This window comes from Stegodyphus dumicola, chromosome 4 (assembly GCF_044657685.1).
Source record: "Stegodyphus dumicola isolate Sdum_Otavi_A_Nest chromosome 4, ASM4465768v1".
NCBI classification, from domain to species: domain Eukaryota; kingdom Metazoa; phylum Arthropoda; class Arachnida; order Araneae; family Eresidae; genus Stegodyphus; species Stegodyphus dumicola.
In genome coordinates, this window is record NC_140771.1 from 12443888 (window position 1) to 12466908 (window position 23021).

At 32.8% G+C, this 23021-nt stretch overlaps 1 protein-coding gene across 3 annotated transcripts in view; it reads right to left on the minus strand.

Moving 5' to 3' along the window:
* Positions 1-23021, minus strand: part of LOC118191486 (phosphatidylinositol phosphatase PTPRQ-like) — a 218975-nt gene that overhangs the window by 166335 nt on the left and 29619 nt on the right. For all 3 annotated transcript variants that reach the window (XR_015040580.1, XM_085814563.1, XM_085814564.1), the window contains exons 2-3: positions 16020-16308; positions 4482-4736 (exon numbers count right to left, since the gene is read on the minus strand). Coding sequence is in view for 2 of the 3 variants with exons in the window: in XM_085814563.1 (XP_085670689.1) it covers positions 4482-4736; positions 16020-16308 (544 nt within the window). In the remaining variant the exon portion in view is untranslated. The remainder of the gene's footprint in view (positions 1-4481; positions 4737-16019; positions 16309-23021) is intronic.

Consider the following 23021-nt stretch of genomic DNA (forward strand, 5'->3'; position numbering starts at 1 on the left):
TTGAACTTTAAAACTATTGTATCCAACACAAACATTTTCACGCAGTACCTGTTTAGTTAAGTATTTTCTTGTTGTGCAAAATTTTATATTGCATTTTTACATATTGATTTTGAGGATTACTGTTTCACGCTTTTGCAACTGTATGTTTGCAACATAAGGTTAAAAGGCACGCGTGTTAATCACACATTGGGATACATCCTTACTTTATGTGCTTGCAATTACTGATATCCATTTATCATCACTTTTAAGTTTTGGTGAGAATTGCATTTGTGTTAATGAATTGATTTTTTTTTTGTTTATTGCATTTTGAGTGATTATTTTGAAGAATTTTAATTTTAATTAATTGAATTAGTGTCAGAGCAGTATTTTTGTGTTCAAGATTTAGTAATTTTTTCTTTTAAAACCTCTTGAGATGTGTTATTGGATTTGTTTTCCATGGAATCAGTACCTAATTGAATTGAGTTAAAAATTTGGATTTTGAAATGTTCAAAAATCTGAAATGTTTGTTTCTTAAAGTTAATTTTGGTTAGATTTGTAAAGTTGCACGGGACCAGTGATTGTTTATTTAGGGATTGATTGAATTTTTTTTGGAAGTTAATTTTCAGCCGGAGTGAAGTTTCTTGTTTAGCTTTCTGAATTTGAGTAATTGAATTTCTACCTAGTTTGAGAATTCTGTGAACATTTATTGCTGTCTGAGAAATGTCTGAAAACAGTAGAATAGTGAGTTGTGCGTTTTACAAAAATTTTGATTTGTGAATTTTGGAAAGACAAAGATTTTTTTTGGAAACGTAGAGTTTGTTTTCTTTGAAGTTTTGGAAATGTAGTTAAAAGATATTATTCTTACTCTTAACTGTTGGCTTTTCAAGTAGTTTTAAAGGTAGACTCATAGTGAGGTTATTTGTGAGTGGTCTAACATTGGTTTTAACAGTGATTTTTTTTTTTTTTTTTTTTTTGGTTTGTCAATTTTTGAGCTTAATAGCTTATTGTTTTGATTTTGAATTTATTTTTTTTTCTCTTTGGATGAACTTGTTGCAGTGTTGTAGTAACTTTAAAAAGTGGATGTGAAATGTGTTTTGGAAATTTAAACATTGATACGAATGGAAGCGAAAAGTTTTGAGAAGTTAAACTTGAATTTGTGGAATTAGAAATTACTTATGTGAGTTTAGTGTTGTGAAGATTTGAGAAGTATATTGATTTGATTTTAAGATTTTAAGAGTGATTAACTCCACTGAGTTTGTACTGAGTTTCTGTTTTCAAGTTGGTTGTCTTTAAAAAACTTTTCTTTTTCTGGTTTCTGGTTATACTGTGTGGTTACTGAAAAATTTGTGATTGCTCTTGAGGCTTAGTGTATTTCAAGGAGTTTGGTTTTGAAGTGGCTTAAGGAGAAATATAGAATTGGGTTTTGTGAGATTTATGGATTTTGAGATTTTGAGTTGAGATTTTTTTTGTGTAAACACTTCCCTCTTGTCTGCTTTTGCATTTTTGTGCCTGCAGTTTTGTAGTTTTGTTGTGAAGTAGTCATGCTTACGATTGCTACCTAGAGTGCAATACATACTCTTCATCTTCTTTAATTACTCTCCAGGATCTAGACTTTGACAACATTGGGGCAGCATTGTTTTCTTTAAAAATTGTGGCAAACCTTTTGTTGGGCACCTTCTTGTTTACGTGTAAATTCTGTGTGTAACCTGCTTCAGTTCTGTTTTGTTGGATTCATTTTGGCTATTTTCGGAATTTGATTTTTTTTTTTTTTTTTTTTTTTTGGCTTGAGCTTGAATTGTTTATGAATTTGATTTTTTTTTTTAAGAGTGTTAGTTTTGTTTTCTTGAAAGGAATAGTTAAAGGTTTTTCTTCCACATTTTACAACTGGTTTGCTCTAGAAGTTGTCTGCATTTGGTGAATTTCTTTTAGTTTCAGTTTCGAGTTCTTGACACAATAGTATTTTGTTTTTAAGGATTTTTTCGGCTGGTCCGAATTTTTAATTTCCTTGTTTCCAAGTAAGTTTGTCTAAATTTTTTTCCCCTTTTGCTTCTAGATGCGTTTAAGTTTTTTTCGGCTTAATTTTTGTTTTGGTCAAATTCTCTTTCCGTTCCTAGGGGTGTTCTCCGTTTGTTTCAACTTCTGGTTCAGTTCAGTGTGTAATTTTTAGGATTTTTTTTTTTGTGTCACTGTTGGTTGACTGATTTGTTAAGGTGTAATTTTCACTCGCTGGTGATTTTTTTTTGTGGTTTCTGTACTTTTGTTGACTTGCTTTGAAAATGGATTTTTTTTTTGACACTTCACTCCTGCTGCTGTTTAATTGGTTATTCGAGTGGGAATTAGATTTTGAATTTAATTGATTTAAACTTTGTGCTTTGTAATTGAATTTTAATTTTTTTTTATCACCGCTCTCCGTGACAACTAGCTTTGAGTTGATTATTCATTTGGCGATTAACATGTGGTACCATTATGTACTTTTTTTTTCCTCTTCGTATTTAGTAACTTATGTAAAACTTTTCCATTGTCTGTGGGTCGTAAAATTTTTTTCACGATCATCGGAGGGAATGTTGTGTAGCGAATTTAATTTAATTAAGTGATTCAGCATTCTTGTTTCTCAGGACGAACTTGTTTGTAGAATAGTAAATGTGTCATTACTTATCTTTATCCGGTTAAACCATATTTAATTAATCTAAAAAAATTAAATAATAAAAATTATTATGTGCAATAATAGTATTTAAATGATTATATTGAGTGCAATATTAAGCAATATTTTTTGTTGTATTGATGAATTCTGTGTGAAGTAGAAAGTGTAGCTTGTTAAATTTTTTTTTTTTTTTTTTATTATTTTCTCCCCGGGGAGGGTAGTGTTCTTAAATTTATAGTTTATTTTGATATGTTTTACCAGATTTGCAATATTAAATTTAATAGTAATTACAAGGATGTTAAAAAAAATAATTACTTGGAAATGGTTGATGTGTAAAACAATAGTTCAAATTTTGTTGAATATGTTTTGATATTTTTTTTTCAACTAATGGATATATATATATTTATAATTGGCATTAAGAGTTAAATAAATAAGTTTTTCTAGATCATTCAAAGGTTAAAGTTTTGTGTGTGTGCTCATGATTTTCACCCGTCTCATTCTCAAATTGATTTCAGGGTTAATCCGAAAACACAACGCAAATGTACAGGGCTTATTGATATTAGTATATTACTGTTGTTGAAAAATTTTAAGTGTTATGTCAACAGAGTAGGAAACCTTTTAGGTACCAGACCTTTAGGAAACCATGACAATTTTGGTACCATGTGATTTTTCACTATAACATTATTGGTACCATGACTTTTAACATAACATAATGGTACCGTGGTTTTAATATAACACCAAGAAGCGCAAGCAAGAGGCGCACTTGGTAAAATTCTTAATTTATTGTAACTTATTTTCCCTATTTTTCATGAGTAGAAAGAAAAGGTGCATCTTTCATTCTTTCAAAATAATTTTAACTAAGTGCATAAACCACATTTGACATTATTATCGCTTATAACAAATATGCTAATTTGAAAACCCTCCAATATGTAAACTAACATATGTATATCTTGGGAAATTTGGAATTAAATCTTATTTCAAGAAGATGTCAAACGTTTTATATCTTAAAATTCAAAATTTTCGAAAAAATTATAAAAATTACTAAAAAATACAAATTTAAAAATAAATCGGAAAACATCTGCGAATTTTATTTGGATTGAACCTAAATTTTGAATTGTGAAAGAAGGAATCGAGTAAGTTTTATTTTTTTAAAAAAAGAGAGAGATTAATAAATATATACCAAATTCAATTAACACACTGAGGAGCTAAAATTTTGAGAGTTAATTTTTTAAAACCTACTTGTGCGATTTTTCCAAAACTTGGCACTTTGGCATAATCTAAGCGGTAGAATCGATATGCGGAAAAAGCCAGGTATGTTATTTCAGAAAAAGTTCTATTTTTTTGTTCGAATACGTACGTTAGAAAAATGCTATCCTAAACCGAGCTTTCAGAGACATTGAAAACGGAAGTTAAATTTCGTCAATAGGCGCAGTAAAGCGGGATATTACATATCTTCAATTATTTGCTTGCAGGTCTCGTGTTATGAAGACAATTAGAATGGATTTGAACATAAAGTAGAGGACTTAGATACGTTGATCAAAAATATCTCACTTGCAATGTCTAAAACTGATGATCATTCATTGTAATTTGAGAATTTAAGGAAAATAACTGGCAAAAGTAAAGAAATTCGTTAGCTAATTTTTTACAGTTCTTGCTTGACGTTGTTACACCTCTCAGATATCTAACTTTTCAGAAATTAAATTACTTACTATTTTGTGTTAATATATTATGTCATGCTGTATCTAAGTTATTTATTAATAATAAATTAACTGTTTTAATCATTACTGCGATGCTACGAGGCTTTTCATCTCTGACTAAAATTTCAATGAAGTATATCAAATGAATTTAAAATTATACTTACTTCCCTCTTCAGTACGCGTTTTCAAAGCATCTGATAATTCACTCCAGAGGTGATTTTTAGCCTGGACTCGGACGGTATATTCTGTATATGGAGATAAGCCAGTTATATTAATCGAAGCATCCTTACTTGCATATTCGTGTTTCGAGGCCCCTGCTTCTAACCAAACTTTATATTCAATCACATTTCCAAATGGTGCTTCCCACCCAATATCTAGGCTCTCTTCAGTCGCGTTTTCAAGAGTGATATTCGTAGGAGCTATTGGAAGAAAACGAGAAGAGAAAAAATACTCATCAGTAAAAGGATATAACTCCTCTGAACTGATTTTAAAATTCCAAAAATAATAAAACCAATTGTCACACTGTAATGTAACATGGTATTTCCAAACTTGCAAATAATAGATGTGTTTTTTATTTTTCGAGTCCTACCAATGACTGAGCATTTAAGGCCTTTGAATGTTAGCATTTTGACACGAATTCGAACTCAGACGAATGGACTGGCTACATAACTAGTTTCCGTTGCATTCTTTATATGTAACGTGAATATGAGCCAGTTTCTCTTAGAAAATTCTACACGAAGTTAGCCCTGCTCTTATCGAGATAGCTCTTATGTATTTTTTCGTATTCGAATAATCTAACCTAGCCTTGTTTAGTTTACTGGACAAAGATCAGTGATAGGTCTAAAACAACTTTTATTTGTTACTTACATAACTAAGGTTTATTATTTGTTTGTTTGGGAGGGGGAGATCAATGAAATTAAATAGAGAAAATTCAAAAGTTTTATTAATAATATCAGTCGATAAAAAATTATATGTGAATTAATAACACTCAAAATGGTTTTATTTTCAAATCCATAAAACTGATTTCAGTCAAGAGATTAAGTTGTTTGGTCTGTGGAAAGGTGTTAAAATTATATAATATTATAACAAGAAGATTCATATGTTGTTAATATATATCAGTTTGCATAGGGAAAATAATAAGATATTAACAGATGTTTGATTACAATATGTTAAAATGTTTGAAACCTCTTATTACCAGAAAATTATTTTGCATTAAAACACTGAACAAATTTAAGCTTCCTCTTACTCATTTTTTTTTCTTATTATTATCCACAGAATTGATTACGCGAGGAAATTCTGACAAAAGATCGTAAAATGGTGGAAATGTTTGGTAAGTGATGTAAAATGGAGCATTTGATTTTGGTACAGAAGTATGCATACTGACAACATGGAAACTAGGCATTCTCATCAAAATAACAAACATAGCAAAATTTCAATAGCTATACCTCAATCATTTAATGCAATCCAGTTTATTCCAAAATGTTCCATGCAAGCTTAAAGACATAATAAAAACTTAATAAATCGATTAAGAAATCGAAAGTTTAACACGAAATTTGATTATAAGACGTTATTATTTGTTCATTTAAAATTTGAGACCGACATTTTCTGTTTAAATATATTTTCCTCAAAAAATACTTTTAAATATAAACTTCCAAGTTAAAATTATAAGGTATTTCTCCCGCCTTCTTAGCATGCCTTCCTGGTGTAATGGCCAGCACACTCGGCGCGTACCGAGAGGTCTGAGATTCTAGTCCAGGGAAGGGAATTGCACATTTTTCATGTCTCCTGCTTCGAAATAACCTAATGTTTCTATAAAGTTAAGAAGATTTTCGTACAAAATGACTGTAAAAAAGAAAGAACAAGATAAAGCAATTTTTATAGTCCTACATGTATATCAATACTCTTTCAATGTATATAACTTAGCTTGAGTCGCTTGAATCGCCATAGACATAAATTATTTTCGTATTGTTAATATTTTCCTTCAGTCCTCTTGTACTGTGCCTGTGTTTTAACTGATTCTTACAAACTGGTGACTGTATTTTTATTCTTGTTTCCTATCATGGCCTTAAGCAATCAAACAAGTTTAAGATTGCAGATTATAGCTGACATTTCTACAACTGAAGCACATCGTAGATAAACCATTTTTGAACATCATCTGTTGAGTGTTTAAGGTAATAACAGAACTGAAATTTCAATTGTTCGTAATTTATTTGCACTTATTTTCAATTTCATTTCTACTTATTTTTTTTTTCAAATTTCGTTTGAAGACAGCTAAATTTAAATCATTATTAATAAGATCATTTTACCCTCAGTTATCCCCCCGGGGGTCGGCCCGGGAGTATAATATCATTGAACTTGGCAGTTCCATGTGCCCAGGAGGAGATACCCCAGGACTAACTCTGTTGGCTTGCCTGGATGGGTCGGCTAAGTCACGGATGAGTAGGCTCTGTAGCTCGGTGTGATGATCACACCTCGATATGGGACGGCACAGTAGTTTGCTATGTAATGACCTATTGTGAACTGCAGCCCGCGTAGTACTGGTAGGTAGCCTTTGAAACGCTCAGTGAGATCTCCAAGATGACAGTTTCCCGCCACAGTGAAACCTGAGAACCGGGAGTGGTGACTCCGCGGCCCCAGGCGGTATAAAGCCGTGGTTATAAAGACCATTTTTAAAGTCTGTCACTCAGGATTGGGACCCCGGGGTGGTAGCATGATCAGCGTATATTCTACTCTTGGGAAACCAGATTTCTGGAATCCAGCCCCTTGCCTCGTATGGGGGTTCTGCAGTTGGTACTAGACGTGCAATGTTAAAAGACGCGGACACGTATTCAGTTATTATTATTACCCTCAGTTACATCAATAATCTAAAGATTGCCGACAAGGGCTCTCTGGTATAATTATACACTGAAATAAATCTTTACCCAATTTTAATCCTCTCCAATCTTTTAATTCCACAATATACTTTACCATTGCTCTGGTATGTGGCCGTCTTATTTTTTACCATTACGTTCGTTCTATGTAGCCTTTTTCCACCTACTGATGATGCGCGGAGGGAAGAGCGATGGAGGGGTAACGGTTCAGTAAGCCAGAGAAGCTTGTTTGTGGTGTCTCAGGTGTCTTTCTCCGTCTTCGCGTAATCAAGCATTTTGACGCTTTCCAAAAGTTGCTCAACAATTTCGCTGTAATTCTGTGCTCGTATATTTCCAAAAAAGTCTATGACAATGTTTTTGAATCTCAACCAAGCATTCTTTTGAAGTTCTATCATTTTCCCATGAAATCATCTTTAAAGAACTGCCGAATCTGTAGACCATCAAACACACCGGCCTTTATCTTTTCAAGTGACAGGCTAGGACATGCCAAAAAAAGATGCTTGAAACAGTCTCCTTGAATTCGACTTGAATCTCCTACCAATTCACCCAATGCTTTTCGCGAGCTCTTCTGTCCCACATACACAAAAAACAGGGATACATTATATATCTGCGTTGCTGGCTAAGGAGGGAGCAGTCTGTTTGAAGGTCAACACAGATGAGCCATTCGGTTCATATATTATTGCAACAAATCAATGACTCTGTTTATGTCTTCATATCCTTCATACAGACAAAAAAAAAAAAACTGAATGCCCTATTGGGACTGCACCAAAGAAATTTTCATTTTGAGGAGGGCACACTTCAAGCTGCGCTACGAGCTATCAATGAGCAATCGCCATTGAGTTGCGTTGCAGGCTGAAATTCCCAACTCTTCCGTTAAACCATGTACGTTATAGCAATACGCAAATCCATTATCACTTCGAAAGTATTGCAGAAACGCACTTTCCTTTGATCAAAAGTAGGATATCTTAGCTCCTTTTGCAAGCACATTTTTCTCGTTCAATCTTGACATTAACAGCTTTGAAGCTTTTTCGATAGACCCAAATATCGTGCCGACTCATTCAACGCATGCTGGTTAAATCCCTTGCAAACGGAATCATCTTCAGTTGCAAAATCTCTAACTCGATATTCACCACAATCGTATTCCTGTATTTACAAAGAGGGTAGTTGTTTGAAATGTAGCACTGGGCGAGTTAGGATACTCTAGTTTTACATTTGTTTTTCTTGTATTACGACTACCTGCTTGAGGAAATGATGCTTTTATGGAGATATTTCTAAACGAATTTGTCTTGTACTCACATTCATCCATGGAAAAAATAAAGAAGACACCCATGGAAACAGCCCGTTTACCAGAATTCGAACCCGAGGGCAAAATAACGACGTCCAAAGGTCTTATACACTCAGGGATTGGTGTATAAAATAAAATTTAAAAAAATAAAATTCCCTGATTTTCATTATAGAGACATTAGGATATTTTTTTTTTTTTTTTGGAGGCCGGAGAGATGAAAAATTAACAACGCCTTCGCCGGGAATCGAACCACGGACCTCTGGAATACCGGCCCAGCGTGCTACCGTTACACCACGAAGGCACGCTAGTGAAGGTGGGAGAAATACCTTATATACTCCCCTTCTTAAAGGGCGACTAGGGTTTTAGGGGATCTAGTCACCAAATCCTGGGTGCGGAGAATCATCATCCACAACCCTTTTAGTTCGAGCGCCATTTGTAGAGACATTAGGATATTTCTTTTGGAGGCCGGGGAGATAAAAAATTAACAATGTCTTCGCCGGGAATCGAACCACGGACCTCTGGAATACCGGGAAGTACACCAGGATGGCACGCTAGTGAAGTGGGAGAAATACCTTAAAGCATTACTGTAAATAGCTTACGACTTTCCTTCAATTCAATAAAAGAAATAGTGAATGTGTAGGTTTTGAACTGTGCAATAAGTTTAAATGTATAGACTGACAGTTACCGTTCTCGTCTGAATCAAACTAACAAAGCCCTGCGAAGGCTAAAATAATATTTCTGTATTATCTCCTTAAGTATAATAGCAGACACTACTTATGTTTACGAAATAAGTAAGAAACCTGTTGCGAGCCTTACCAAAACTCGAATAGTAGCGATGAGAAACAGTCAAGATTTTCCAGAAAGATAATTATAAACAAAATTACACCTTCAGATTTGCCACCTAACCGGGATAGTGGATAGCGACGCTGACTGCTGTGCCGAAAAGTCCAGGTTCGGATCCCGGAGTATGCATGGATATTTGTAAATGTGTAGTGTCTGTGGAACATGGAACACTCTAAATATGCAGCGAACTTACTCTAAACATAACTAACTAACTATAGCCGAAAGCTAACTTTAAATATGCGGCGAGCAAAGCTGGGGGCGAAACTGAGTAAAGTCGTATCTGTATGGTGCTCAAGGCTCTTGCCAACGACAGGCGCGATCTTGCACACCCTGCTAATATGAATTTCGTGAACTTATTCTGATATTACTGCCATACAAGTGTGATAAATCACAGCAATAAAAACACCTTCAGATTTTGATTTCAATACTGATAAATGCAGCGATGATAAATGTGGTGTAGATACAACTGAGTGTATTTTACAAGGATTGGTAATTTAGGAAGAAAAGTTGATACCGAGGAAAGCACAATTCAGTTTAATGAACGGAATGAATTTAGTTGTCGTCAACAATCATTTACGCTTCTTTCGTTCAACAAATAACAACCTATTTTACAAAAACTTACTGTACCTACTAAGCACTCAAAGAGCTGTCACGAATACGGGTGACGCATCAGTCAAAATGTTCAATAAACATTCGGACAAATGGTGTAATTGGCGAAACCCTACATTGTCTCGATAGTACTCAAGACCGAGTTTACGTACTGCCAATTCCAGTGTCCATTGAGGAAGTTTGTGGTCGGATAAAGCATGCACTCCAGACCGTCATGACCGACAAGCTACACCGAGTATGGGAAGAATTTGATTACCGTGTAGATGTGTGGCATGTGACCAAGGATGCAAATATTGAAGGATTGTGATTAATGCATCAAAAACTTTGACAGTTGCCTCTGCCTTTGCTGTAAATTTTGCACGTATAAAGAAATACATCAATTTATTATTAATTTTTAAAACCACACCATTTTTAAAACACAACAGTTTCAGTCCCGTACAACAAAAACTGAGCGTGCCATTATAATCATCTCTAAAAACGTAGCACTTTTTATAGCCATATAATTAGAATTAAAAGTATATGTACTGAAATAGAAGATTTAAAGGAAGAAATAATAAAACTAATTAATGTTCAGGTTAATAATCAATTTTTTATTAAATTCTGTATTAAAAATGCAGGCATTAACTTTTATTTTTAGTTTTTTAACTCTTTATGGTATTATAATATTGTAAGGATCTTAAGTTTTACTAAAGCTTATTTTATTTTAAAACTGTACTATCACTTCTTATTTTCTACTTCCAAAATTAAACGCTTTAACTTGTTTATGCAAATTGCCTTGCTAATACCCAAGTATTTAAGTTGTGGCTTTTTGCCGAGAGAGAGTGAGAAGGAGATTTAGGAAGCATGCCGCTTGCCACTTTAGTTTTACGAGTTTTCAATCGGTTGCTGCTTGCCTTTAAGGCCAGAGGTTTAGCCCTCTCGATATTTGACAAACGTATTGTAGTTTCAGCAGCTCGGTGTACTACATACGTACCCTGTTAAAAAAAAGGCCAGTTTTAGTGTTAGGCATTTGTATACTAATTCAAAGTTAGCTTTTAGTTAGAGTTTTAATTAGTAGTTTTATATTTTTACGTTCAGGCCAGGAGTAGTTGGTCTCTGTATCCCGAAGTACGGGAGCACTTTTAAAGTAATCGAGAATAAAGGGTTCAGTATACCCTTTCTGCTTGCGTCGTCTATTCCACACAATCTGGAACACAGTTTTACTAAGCTCCTTGTTCTTATTCAGGATACGTTATATTCACGAAGCAAGTTAAAAGACATACATCTTCTGACAATATTACCTTAAACCTTAACTGGAGGGTAATGAAGGATTTTGAAGAGTTAAGGGAATTCTTGTAAATATTTTGTAAAAATGTATATTTTATCAATACTGGATTCTTTCCTTTTACTAATGAGGGCCAACTCTTTTCAAAAGTCTCAATTAAAGCCCGAATTGAGTGAAGATTTTTATCTAATTTTTTAATTTTCTTAACTTTGGCCAGTATTTAGTTAAAGTTTTGATTGAACTTGTAACTTCAGTTTTAAATAATGCAATCTAGAACAAAAAAATTCTTACCATAATTCTCTCTTTCAATTCGTAATTTTCTTTTCCATTCTAATTCAATTTAAATTTATTCAATTAAATTAAATTATTTATTATAATGCAATGAAATTATTTTTTCGAAATTAAGTTGTTTGAAAATCTATTTTCACAAACAGTAGCAGTACATTTTTTTACATTTTTCTGCTATTACACTTTTTACAATGATTCATAGTTGGCAACATTTTTGCACACTAGCAAGCACTATACTTTTTACATTTTTGAGATTTACAACATGGTTTTTACAATAGCTCTCACAGGTAGCAGCTTTATACTCAACTTTACATTGTATTAGAGACCTCTATTTTTACAGTTAGCAATACAAGCTACTCAACTCAACTTGTTTAGCAAATGCTGGTACAGCTCATAAATTCAAATATTTAACTAATTTAATTAATTTTAACTCTAGTCATTTACTTGCTATTTACTCAAAATTTCACTATTTAAATTTCTTTTTTTTTTATTTTTTTATTTTATTTTTTTTATTTATTTTATTTTTTTTTTTTGTAAATCACAACATTTGATTTTACTTTTGGTTTTGAATTTTACTTTTACCTTTGCCTATATGGATGACGAAACACGAACTGAGTCTGTCTGTCTCCTGCCTTCTTAACAATTATTCACTTATGCAATTTTTAGGAGTAATAATTTTAATTTTTTGGAATAATATATTTTTTCATGGTTTTAGATAAGTGCAATTAATTTACATATGCTCTTAGAATTTAAATGATATTGTGAATTAGTTAACAACAATAATAATTATTTTTATTTTTATTTCTTTGCAATTAAAATTTTTTAATTAAATTTTAATTTTATATTTGCTTTATACAAATAGAAATTTTTATATTTGCTTTATATGAATAAAGAATATTTGTTAAATTTATATTATACACTATATATATATAGTGTATATATCTTATTGCAATACGTATAATATTGGACATTATTCCAGACAGATGACATTGACTGGGCCTGGGTTCGAATCCTGGAGAAGGCATTGGACTTTTTAAGAGTACAGTAGCTGTGCGGCAAGAGGGCCCTCAAGATGCAGGGCGAGCCGAAAACCTCTCGAGAGGGTAATGGTATGGAATGAGGGATGGGAGACCGTCGAACCGCCCCGCGAAGTGTTCTTCCTTGCAATTCCAGCGGAATGGAAACGAAGCAGTTAGCAAGCCCTGGTAATTACTAATTTGACACGTGACTACTTGGATGCACAGGTGCCAGCCTTGCTTCAACCTATACCTATTTGAACATTTAGGTAGTTAATAATGACTTTGGGAATGAATGGAAGACAAAATGAAGAAGATCAGATGTTCCTAATCTGAAAATTTTAATTGGCCGAAAACGTTTCTGATATCAATGAAAAGAGAAATACAACCGCGAGAAAAAAATAATGCGTTTCAGAATTTTAAACTCGTTTGTCAAAGTATCCGAGAGGAAAGTAAACGAATTCACGACTTAAAATTGTTTCTGAATACCACATCAGTGGTAAAAAAAGTGTAAAATACATAATTTTTTTTTTGTTTTTTGTTTTATGGGTGAATGGTCTCCTTGCACTTTCACGCTTCTATGCGCAAAAGTTTGTTAAACTAATCCGTAATAAACGTAACTAATATAATTTTCTTTACCTACGCAACTTATAACTAACAATTTATAACTTACGCAACTGTTCTAGGATATCTTCCTAAACATTGGCTAAGGAAAATGTGGTGCTCAGCTCACAGCTCTAATACAGCTTATAAATTAGTTTACATTTGAATAGAAGATAGGCGCTATTTAAACACAATAGTAATCAGAAAAATCCCCTATAAAAAAAACATTGTGTATAATTATATGCAAAATATAGTATAGTCTTGAACAACGTTCATTTCTTTGGTAGCTAATATTCTCCAAGCAAAGGTTAATGAAGCGTATTAGGTAATATTGCTTCAAATATATTTAGATCAAGTAACAAGAGCTTGATTTACATCTGCCAATTAAATTCCACTATGTACACTGCGCAAAAAAAGGCGGGCAGTTCTTTATCTCCCTTTCTATTGGGAAGATTGACGAAATTAAACTTGCGTTTTTCATGTCTCGAAAGCGCGACTTACGATATGTATTAGATTTATATATAGCATTGTTTTAATGTAGATATTTTGACACAAAATCGGACTTTTTCTGAAATGGCATGCCAATTTTTTTTTCCATATTTCGATTTTATGACTCAAATTATGCCGAACTGCCAAATTCTGTACAAATCGCACGAGTAGTTTTTCAAACATTCGCTCTCAAAATTTTAGCTCCACAGTGTTAATTGAATTTGATATATATTTATGTATATCTCATTTTTTTCCCCCTTAAACCTACTTTCCTTCTACCAGAATTCGAAATTTAGGCTTAATCCACATATAATTCGCACGTTTTTTATGATTTATTTTTAAAATTTGTATTTTTAAATATTTTTATAATTTTTTAAAAAACATTTCTGTATTGTAACCTATAAAATTTTTGATAACCTCTTAAAGTAGATGTATTTCTAGGCACACCTGCAAAAAATTAGAGTTTTTTATTCAATACTTTCATTCAAAGGTTTTTATTCAAAGATATACATGAAATTACATATTGGTTCGTTTTGAAATTTGACATCTTTTTTTTTTTTTGAACGATAATAACGTCAAATGTAATTTACTCACATTGTTAAAATTATTTGAAAGTACCTGTATGAACGTAGACTTTTTTTCCGCTCGTCTGCAATGCAAAAAAGAAAGGAAAATTAGGTTGCTATAAATTTAAATGTTTGCCATCAAATTATTCTTGGCGCAAACTGAAAAATATATGCCAAGAAAAATGTTTGGATTTTTTTCTTACATTTCTCACCAAATTTTACAAAATATAATATTTAGACATAATTTGAGTCGTCGAATTAAAATATGGAAAAAAAATTGGCATACCATTTCAGAAAGAATCCGATTTTGTATCAAAATACCTATGTTAGAATAATGCTACATATAAATCTAATACAAATCATGCTTTCGAGCCATGAAAAAAGCAATTTGAATTTAGTCAATCAACCCAGTAGAACGGGAGATGTTTCTTTTTTTTCGGAGAACTGTCCTTTTTTTTTTTTTTTTTTTTTTTTTTTTTTTTTTTTTTTTTTGGCAGTGTACATAAAGAATCTCAAATCCTTTTTGCACTGTAATAAATTTCCATTGATGGAATATTTTTATTGTGCAGTTTGAATGAAGCATATTTTAGTAATTTCTCTTTGAGTGAAATGTAAGAAATTAATAATTTCTCATTTATAAACGTCCATAACGATTTTTACTCGACATTGGGAAAAATAGTTGTGTTAATTTAAAAACACTGGTATTAAATAAATTAATTCAGTAAAAGAAAAACAGAGAACTGAATGAAACTTACTAAAGATAAAATATCATTTTAAAAGATTGGCAGTCATGTGTTGCTTTCTTTTATCTGCCTCATTTCCTACTAGATAACATCCAGATTACAATTAATTTGAAGCAAATGTGAAATCAAGCAGAATTTAACTTTCAGGCTAACGCAGGTTTCTTCTGAAATCTCGAATCGAGGAAGTTTGATATGGTGCTTTTATTTGGAGGATTAACCTCTTCATCGTCCGTAACGCGTTTAGCGCGTTCAAGTGAAACTTCCGCGGGGCGGCCGTAACGCGGCTCAAGCGTTCTACATTTTAAAACTTTTAAACGTTTAAAACGCTTTCTAAATGTTTACTTGTTTGAGTTTTTATTTTTGTTTGTTTTAATACCTCCTAGAGGGTAGCACTAATCAGGTATTCTATTTCTAATTGAATTTTCCCCGGGTCTTATGAATATTCGCGCTATTTTACATAAGATACAAGACAGTGAGAGATGGCTTCAACGTATACTCAGCAGAAAAAGAGAAAAAATGAGGTTGTGAATTAGAAAGACAAGAAGGATATACGTTTAATGAATACAGTCCATATTAACTCGATGATTGGTGTTTCAACACGGAAAAGAACTGTAAAAAAAAGTAAATTGTAAAAGATTACAACAACAAAATGGGAGGAATGGACCGCCTGGATCAGATGTTATCAAACTATCCTGCTGTTAGAAATAAGCAGAGATGTTATTATTTTTCCATTATGCTTTATTTCCTTATAATTTTACTTAATATTCATTGACATTCATCCCCTACGAAAGCCATGTATGGAAAGTTATGATGTACAGAGAAAACAACATTACACGCTACGAAAAACCGACGGCCGCTGGGAGATATTTTCGCGGACAGGAGAGGACGGCGAAAGGATTAAAAATGTTTTGCTAATAATCAGAATAAAATCAGATGATGACTCTCAAAAAATATGAACCTTTTATGAAATCTACGCAATCTAATGTTAAATTTTGTATAGGATTTAAGCATGACTTAGTCTTACTCACATCATATTCAAAACATTTTAAAAATGAGGCATAAATAAAAGACATTCAGATTATATTCACATCAAATAGGATAAATTTTGTAGTTCTTAAATGCTTACCATCAGGCGGCGCCCAGACATCATTAATAATTTTTTCATTAACCTCAGTATCATTGCAGAAAATTGTAGCAATAAATTCATGTTCAGAATTTGAACATGACAGCGGTATCTTCAATAACCTTTCGGAAAACGGGGCTGGAAACCATGAGTCTTTTAAGGTGCACCTTGAAGAGTCAGCACTAACCTTGATTCGAACATCTGCTTTTCTTTCTAACCCAGACCACTGCACGACGAACATTTTATCCCAGGTCACGTTCACATTCCATTCCGCTTCACAATCAGTAATGGACTGCAAAACATTAGAAGTTTATCATAAAATACAATTTGAGACTTAAAGAGATTTTTTTTTAATTTTGATTGATACTAAATTCTTCTGGAGTTAGGTATTCAGGAAAATTAGTTTTCAAACCTAAAAAAAAAAAAAAAAAAACTACTAACAATCACAGAAAATATTCGTTTTTTCAAGTTTTAAATATTCTAGATTAGGAGTCTTCAACCTGAAGGCAGTTTAGTGGTCTCACATTTGAATTTGAAGAAAAGGTGAAGAATTTTAAGAAATTTTGATTTCAAGAAAAATAATCCTGTGCGATAGTCAGTTGCTAAATAAGAATTCCACTCCCTTTTCAAAATTGATGGAGTGTGTGAAGATCATGTCTACATGAAATTCAAATAATTATCTACAATGCATTTCAAATTTGAAAGAGGAATCCAAAAGCACATTTTCCGATTTTCGTGAAAATGAAATTTTTATCAGAATGTTCTCCTCGCCATTTTCAGTAGACGTTGGATGTGTTTCACCTTAACTTCAATTAGAATTTATAGATTTAGTGACTGCAGTAATATGCAAGTTTCTTGAAAATCCTACATTAATTTTATTCGAAGTACGTGACCGAAGACAAGTATCCAGGAATTCTTAAACTTGCACGTCTTCTATCTTTGGCAGTACCTACATATGTGAACAGCATTTTAGTAAAAGGAAAATCCTAAAATCAAAACCAAGAACCCGGCTGACAGACAGACATATGGAGGAAACTTTACGAGTCGCAAGAACACAGATTAAGCCGGATATTGAAGCTTTAATCAATTACAAAGCAAACTAAAGTAACTACCATCTCCCGCCAGTAATTTTGTAAGTTTTTTTCTTTTTTTGTTGTAAATGCATTTTGTAACATCGTTTTGTACAATCTTTATGCTTTTTTTTTCATAGTTAAAAAAATTGCAAAACATTTTAATTCGATTTCCATTTGACGTTCTGGAACCAATGTGTATATATATTGCAATTTTTTTATACAAATCTGTAACACTATCTCTTCACTTAGAATGAATTGACGTCTTGCAAAACAAACCTCCTTTTTTTATAAATTTTCTAACTACACTATTTTTTGACAGACATGTGGCCCGCGAATCTTCGTGAATTTATTGATGTGGCCCTCGGGCGTGAAAGGTTGAAGACCCCTATTCTAGATAATGACTAAAGAGTGATATATAATACAACGAACTTAATGTAAATTTATTTTCATGTTCGCTTGGTGAATTAGTATGTGCTTCAGATATATAGATTTTCAACGTAGTCATTCCATATCGATCTTAATTTCAGAAATGCATCTTTATAAGATATCATTTATAGAAAAGGCTATAATAAAAATGGTGCGAACCATAATTAGCTTTTGTTAAGAGAAAAGAAACCACTCGGTTTTCCTGCAAGCACAGAGGGGAGTCGGTTTGCGTGTGCACATTAGCGCACAGTAATTGAAAGCATATGGGCTCAGAGTACAAAACTCTCTTGGATTTTTGGATCAAATTGTCTTCGCAAAATCTAATTTCTTAAAATTAGAAATTAGCTATTAAAGTTACCCAATCTGAAAGTCTCAGAAAACTGATGTCTAGGAAAAGAATAAAATTTTGTCCGCTCTAAATCTCTTCCTCAAAAGTGTGATGGAACATGACAGATGAAACTCTTGTGTGAATTAAGTGATCTAATACAATTATTTAAATCTGATGTTTAATTCACAAGTTACTTTCGGAATATTATTTATGACACTTTTTATTTTCTAATGTAAAATTCCAAAATATTACTAAGCAAGATTTCAGCGCTAATTTATATATATCTCTTACTTAAAAACGACATGTAAATTTGAAAGTAATTTTCATTAATCAAACTATCAAATAGCTTAATTTCTGTTACTTAAATTAAACAGAACAGTAGAATTAAATAAATACGTTTATTTAGAACTTGAATATATATGTGCATGTACATGCAGTTTATACCAGGGTGGAGTGAAAAATACTCCTTCCTCAAAATGCTACTTGCTAATTTGCTAGGTTATGCGTGATATAAATATCAATGCGAATAGTTTTACAAAATTTGAGATGTTATCGTTGGTTGTTATTTGTCAACAGCAAATTTTTGACGCTGTCGTATGATGTCGTTGGTTTTTATTTTTATCTTAAAAATTCACACATAAGCAACTGCTTAAGCCACATATAAGCCGATTTCAGAGACTGCAACCGTAAATATGCAGCTCTAAGTTTGTTTCTGATATTTAAAATTAGAACTATCCAGAAGTCACCAGGTCTACGTATCACATTCCAAGACTTGTTCTTCTGACCATCAAAGATAAACACATACACCCGTGATAAGAAATGTTCTTTAATTTTAATCAGAAGATTACTTTGATATTTTGTACTGCTAGACATTAAAATAGCTACACTAGGAAAAAAAGCAAATTGCAAAATTTTATTTATAGTACATATAACAGAATAGTATGGCGAAGACATGAATAAATTTACAGATGGTTTGGGGTAAACAGCGCGCAGAATTCAGTACACAGATTTGCCACCTTCGGCTGCAACAACGACAACGGCTGTAATCGAGTCAATCTGAACTTGGGTAACAGAAACGGGTACTTCATTCCACACCACTATGATAATTTTTCATCAATCGTCGCAGATGATGAGTAGTAGCAAGTCAGTCTCTCGGCAATCCATCGACGCATATTCTCAAGAAGTGAGAGATGTGGGGAAAATGATGACCAGGGCAACAGTCGAGAACCTTCTAAACTTTCAGAGTTTAATTTCTTTTGCGACTAAAAAACTGGATAATGTTAACTTTATAAAGGAGAATATTATGGTCATTGAACGATGTAGTTGAAGACTTTCTAATAAAGCATTTAATTATTGCCTCCCACCTGCAATCTTTTATAGTAAGATACAAAAAGCGAAGTAAATAATCTTAATTGTTCCTTAAAATTACAGAAAATAATTATAATTATGACCTAAAACTGACTTTAAATTATGACCTAAAACTCGGTTGGTGACTTAGTTAATAGTAATTATACGAAAAATCTGAATTTAGTGTTTTCTTTCTATAACAATAAGCATATAAATACTAATTGTAGTAAGTATTTTTGTTATATTAATTAATAAAATAATAATTATATAAAAAATAACAATAATTATATAAAAACTCAATGTTGTATTTTCTTTTTGAAACAGTAACTATATAAAGAAACTCAATGTAGTGTTTTCTTTTTGTCTCATTTCTGAACGAATAAAAGCTCTTATTGACTTTTGGCTAAAAGTTGCTTTTCAAATATCTAAAATTTTCTTTAGATACTAAGAAAAAATTCCTCTGTTCAAAAATTAAAATTAAATTCTTTTGTATTTTTTACAACCCATTGGAAACGCTAATGTTTTTGGACCACTTAATAACAACATACATATTTAAAACCACGGAGTATTTTATTTCTAGAAAAATGTAAAATCAATGGGCTCTATATACACATCTTCTACACTGAAAACATTCAGAATTACTTACTTCTTAATTGATACACCTAAATTGCTAACTTCTAAGGTCTGCAACAGGGGCTCAAACGTTTTTGCTGCCTACACCCTTTTCACCACTGATAAACGATCGCCCCCCCCTCCTTTCCAAAACTCGAAAAATGCATATATATTTATTTAAATTTAGACTTTTTTAATCTGTTTTATAGATTAAACAAGAAAAATTATAGAAAATGTCGTTTAATACAAAAATTTGTATAAAATTATATTTTTATCGTCATAAACTAAAACTAAATATGTCACAGGTAAATAAAAGGCTGACTATATTCCTTCCTGAACCTATGAAATTCCCAGTAGGGGGAATTTCCCCTTGGTTGAGAACCTTTGGTCTGTAACAAGAGTTCAGAAGTTATTAGGAAATAAAGGGATTTACTCTTATTTAAGTTTCCTATATGTGTGGTAGAATTGCAGTATTTCAAAGAAATTTATTGCAAGTTGTTCAATTAATAATAGTGTGCGTATTCTGTTATGTTCTTGCCATTCAATGTCCGCGCATAGTGCATACGAAAAGTCTCATTTACGCCTGTTTTTAGCCGGATGTTTGCGGTGCCAATGATGAGCGAATGAATTTTCTTTCTTAGCTGCATTCCAAATTTGAGTAAGATAATACAGCACAGAATCTTAAGGTCTTCTAGCATTTTTAAGGATTGTAAACCTCACGAGAGGACTTTATTGCATGAGAGGATAATCTGATTTTTCTCTTCACTCGTGATCAAAAATCAAATGGTCAATACATTTCTCTCCGTGTGAGTTTAAAATAATGTTATTATTAATGAAGATGGTAAATAAAAACGAAACGTGCGTCATTCCTAAAGTTCTTCATGGAATTTTTTCATAGCATTCTTTATCAAAAAATGTATTTTTACTTTGGAATTACCTAACAAAAGTAAGATAAGACTATCTGAAGTGCACGTACTGTTATTCCAGGAGACAATCGCGTATGATAAGCCATGACAACCGCTTGGTTTCAAAATACACTTAGCAGATGCGTTTTTCTTAATGTTTTTATACTGAAACAATTACTCCACTTCTTTAATTTCTTAATATTTTACTACAATGTTTGTTTTTCATAATAAGTATACAGTATATTTATTTTTTCATTGGCGGGCTCTAACCATTTACAGGTGTTGGCCATTACTAAGGCCGGAAGCGATGTTTGGTCTCTTTATTATGGAGGCATCTGATAGGTGGGTAACGGACATTCTGGGAATGCGGAGATCCTGAATATTACATGTTTCAGTGTCCGCTAACGTCAGCCCATCACATTCGCCATCCCACCGACACTAGAATAGAATTTAGAAGATGCATTATTAAGCACCGTAAAGTTTTCCAAAACATCAAAAATATTATTGATTTCTTACACCGCCAAGGACTGGACCTGTGTTATCCATAGCTTACAACCCCAAATAATCCTCTAAGTTCATAAAACGCAACAATAAGAATATCCACCCTCACCCTCATACTATACAGGAGTGCCTTTAGAAAACACACTTAAATATATCCATTTATTGAGACAACCGTAACTTTTCTCATACCACGAACTATGAACTACTTCATACTGTGCAATGTGTGACAGATGCACCAGTACTACGTACTCAACACTATGTACACAACAATGAATTTATAAACTGTATGCTGTATTATGAACTGCACTATGAATGATAACTTATAAACTGTGAATTGTGTAACAAAAAAAAAAAAAAAAAAAAAAAAACAACGAACCACATACCATAAACACTCCACCCCCACCAACAAAGCTCCAAACCGAAACACAAAAGAAATATCTATATACATCTGTAAATAACTTATTGTAATTATTGTATCTATCCATCCAGCTGCAAAGTACCCATGTAAAGTATATCTGAGACAATATTGTCTGCAATACAAAGTATGCACCATTAATATATAACAGTGTATTATGAATGCTGCTTGCTGCAATGTAAACTAATTCCCGAGCATGGTGTTAGCGTTTCCGGTCAGGGTACACTTCTGTAGATGGTTAGTGCAGTGGGGCGATACCAGTTTTGCCCATGGCGATGTTTTGGTACCTCCTGTACTTCTTTCTGTTTGTCTGGGTAACGGACAAATTTCATCCATGTCTTCTCCGGGATTCGAGCCTGGACCCATCGGTACAGCGGTCAGAGTCGCTAACCGAACTCCTGACTGACGTATGCAGTATATTTAATTTTTATACAAAAGTATTTGCCAACGTTAATTAAACCTTTTTCAATATTTTTGCCAAAGCAAATATAGTCTTAAATTTTACTGGAAAAATATTAACTTAAGCAGCTCTTTCTTGATGACTTCTGCACTGGAATATTTTCATTCTTCAAATATGCCATGAATATTTGGCTATAATGTTTCAGTGCGGGAAAAGACTCAGTTGTTGTTGGCATTGTATTTCATTAACTTGTTAACTCTCTTCACACGCTTCTTATTTTTTTTAGTCCAAAGGGGCTTTGTCCCTGAAGGCTTTCGTTTTTCGATTTTGCGTTGAATCACTATAAATGTCCGTTCCACTTTTCAAACTGTTGCCACCAAATGTTAGAGTCCTGCATTATATTGGAAGAAATTAAATAATGAAAAATCTGCATAAATGTATGTCGATTTCTCGCATTGTGATAAAACAACGGTACATAGAGCCATCGAATTTTGAATAACGTAATCCTCCTACGAATATGGGCATGTGGAAGACCAAATTTGAAATTTGGAATTTGTCTTATGATCGATTTCCTATTTTGTAAACCTTTAACGAATTTTTGAGTAACAAACTCAACGATTTAAAAGCCAGCAATGGCAAAACTCTACGGCAGGGGAAAAAACCTTTTTATCTCCACGAGCGCGGAACTGTGTATCGGAAATTCTAAAGGTAGGCCCATTTAAAAATTATTTTGCAACATTGTTACTGAACTGGCCCACCAACGGCCGAGCGGTAAAGTCGCTGAACACTGGTAGTTCGATCCGAGATTCGAATCCCGAGAACGGGCTGGCTGCATGGCCGCTTTCGTGGTTTTCCCCATGTATAACATGTATACGAGCCAGTTCCCCTTAGAAAGTTCTCCACGAAGGCATCCCTCCCCTTAGGCAGATAGCCCTAGTGTGCTTTGCCATAATTAAATACACACACGTTACTGAACTGAATTTTATGGTTTCAGGGCA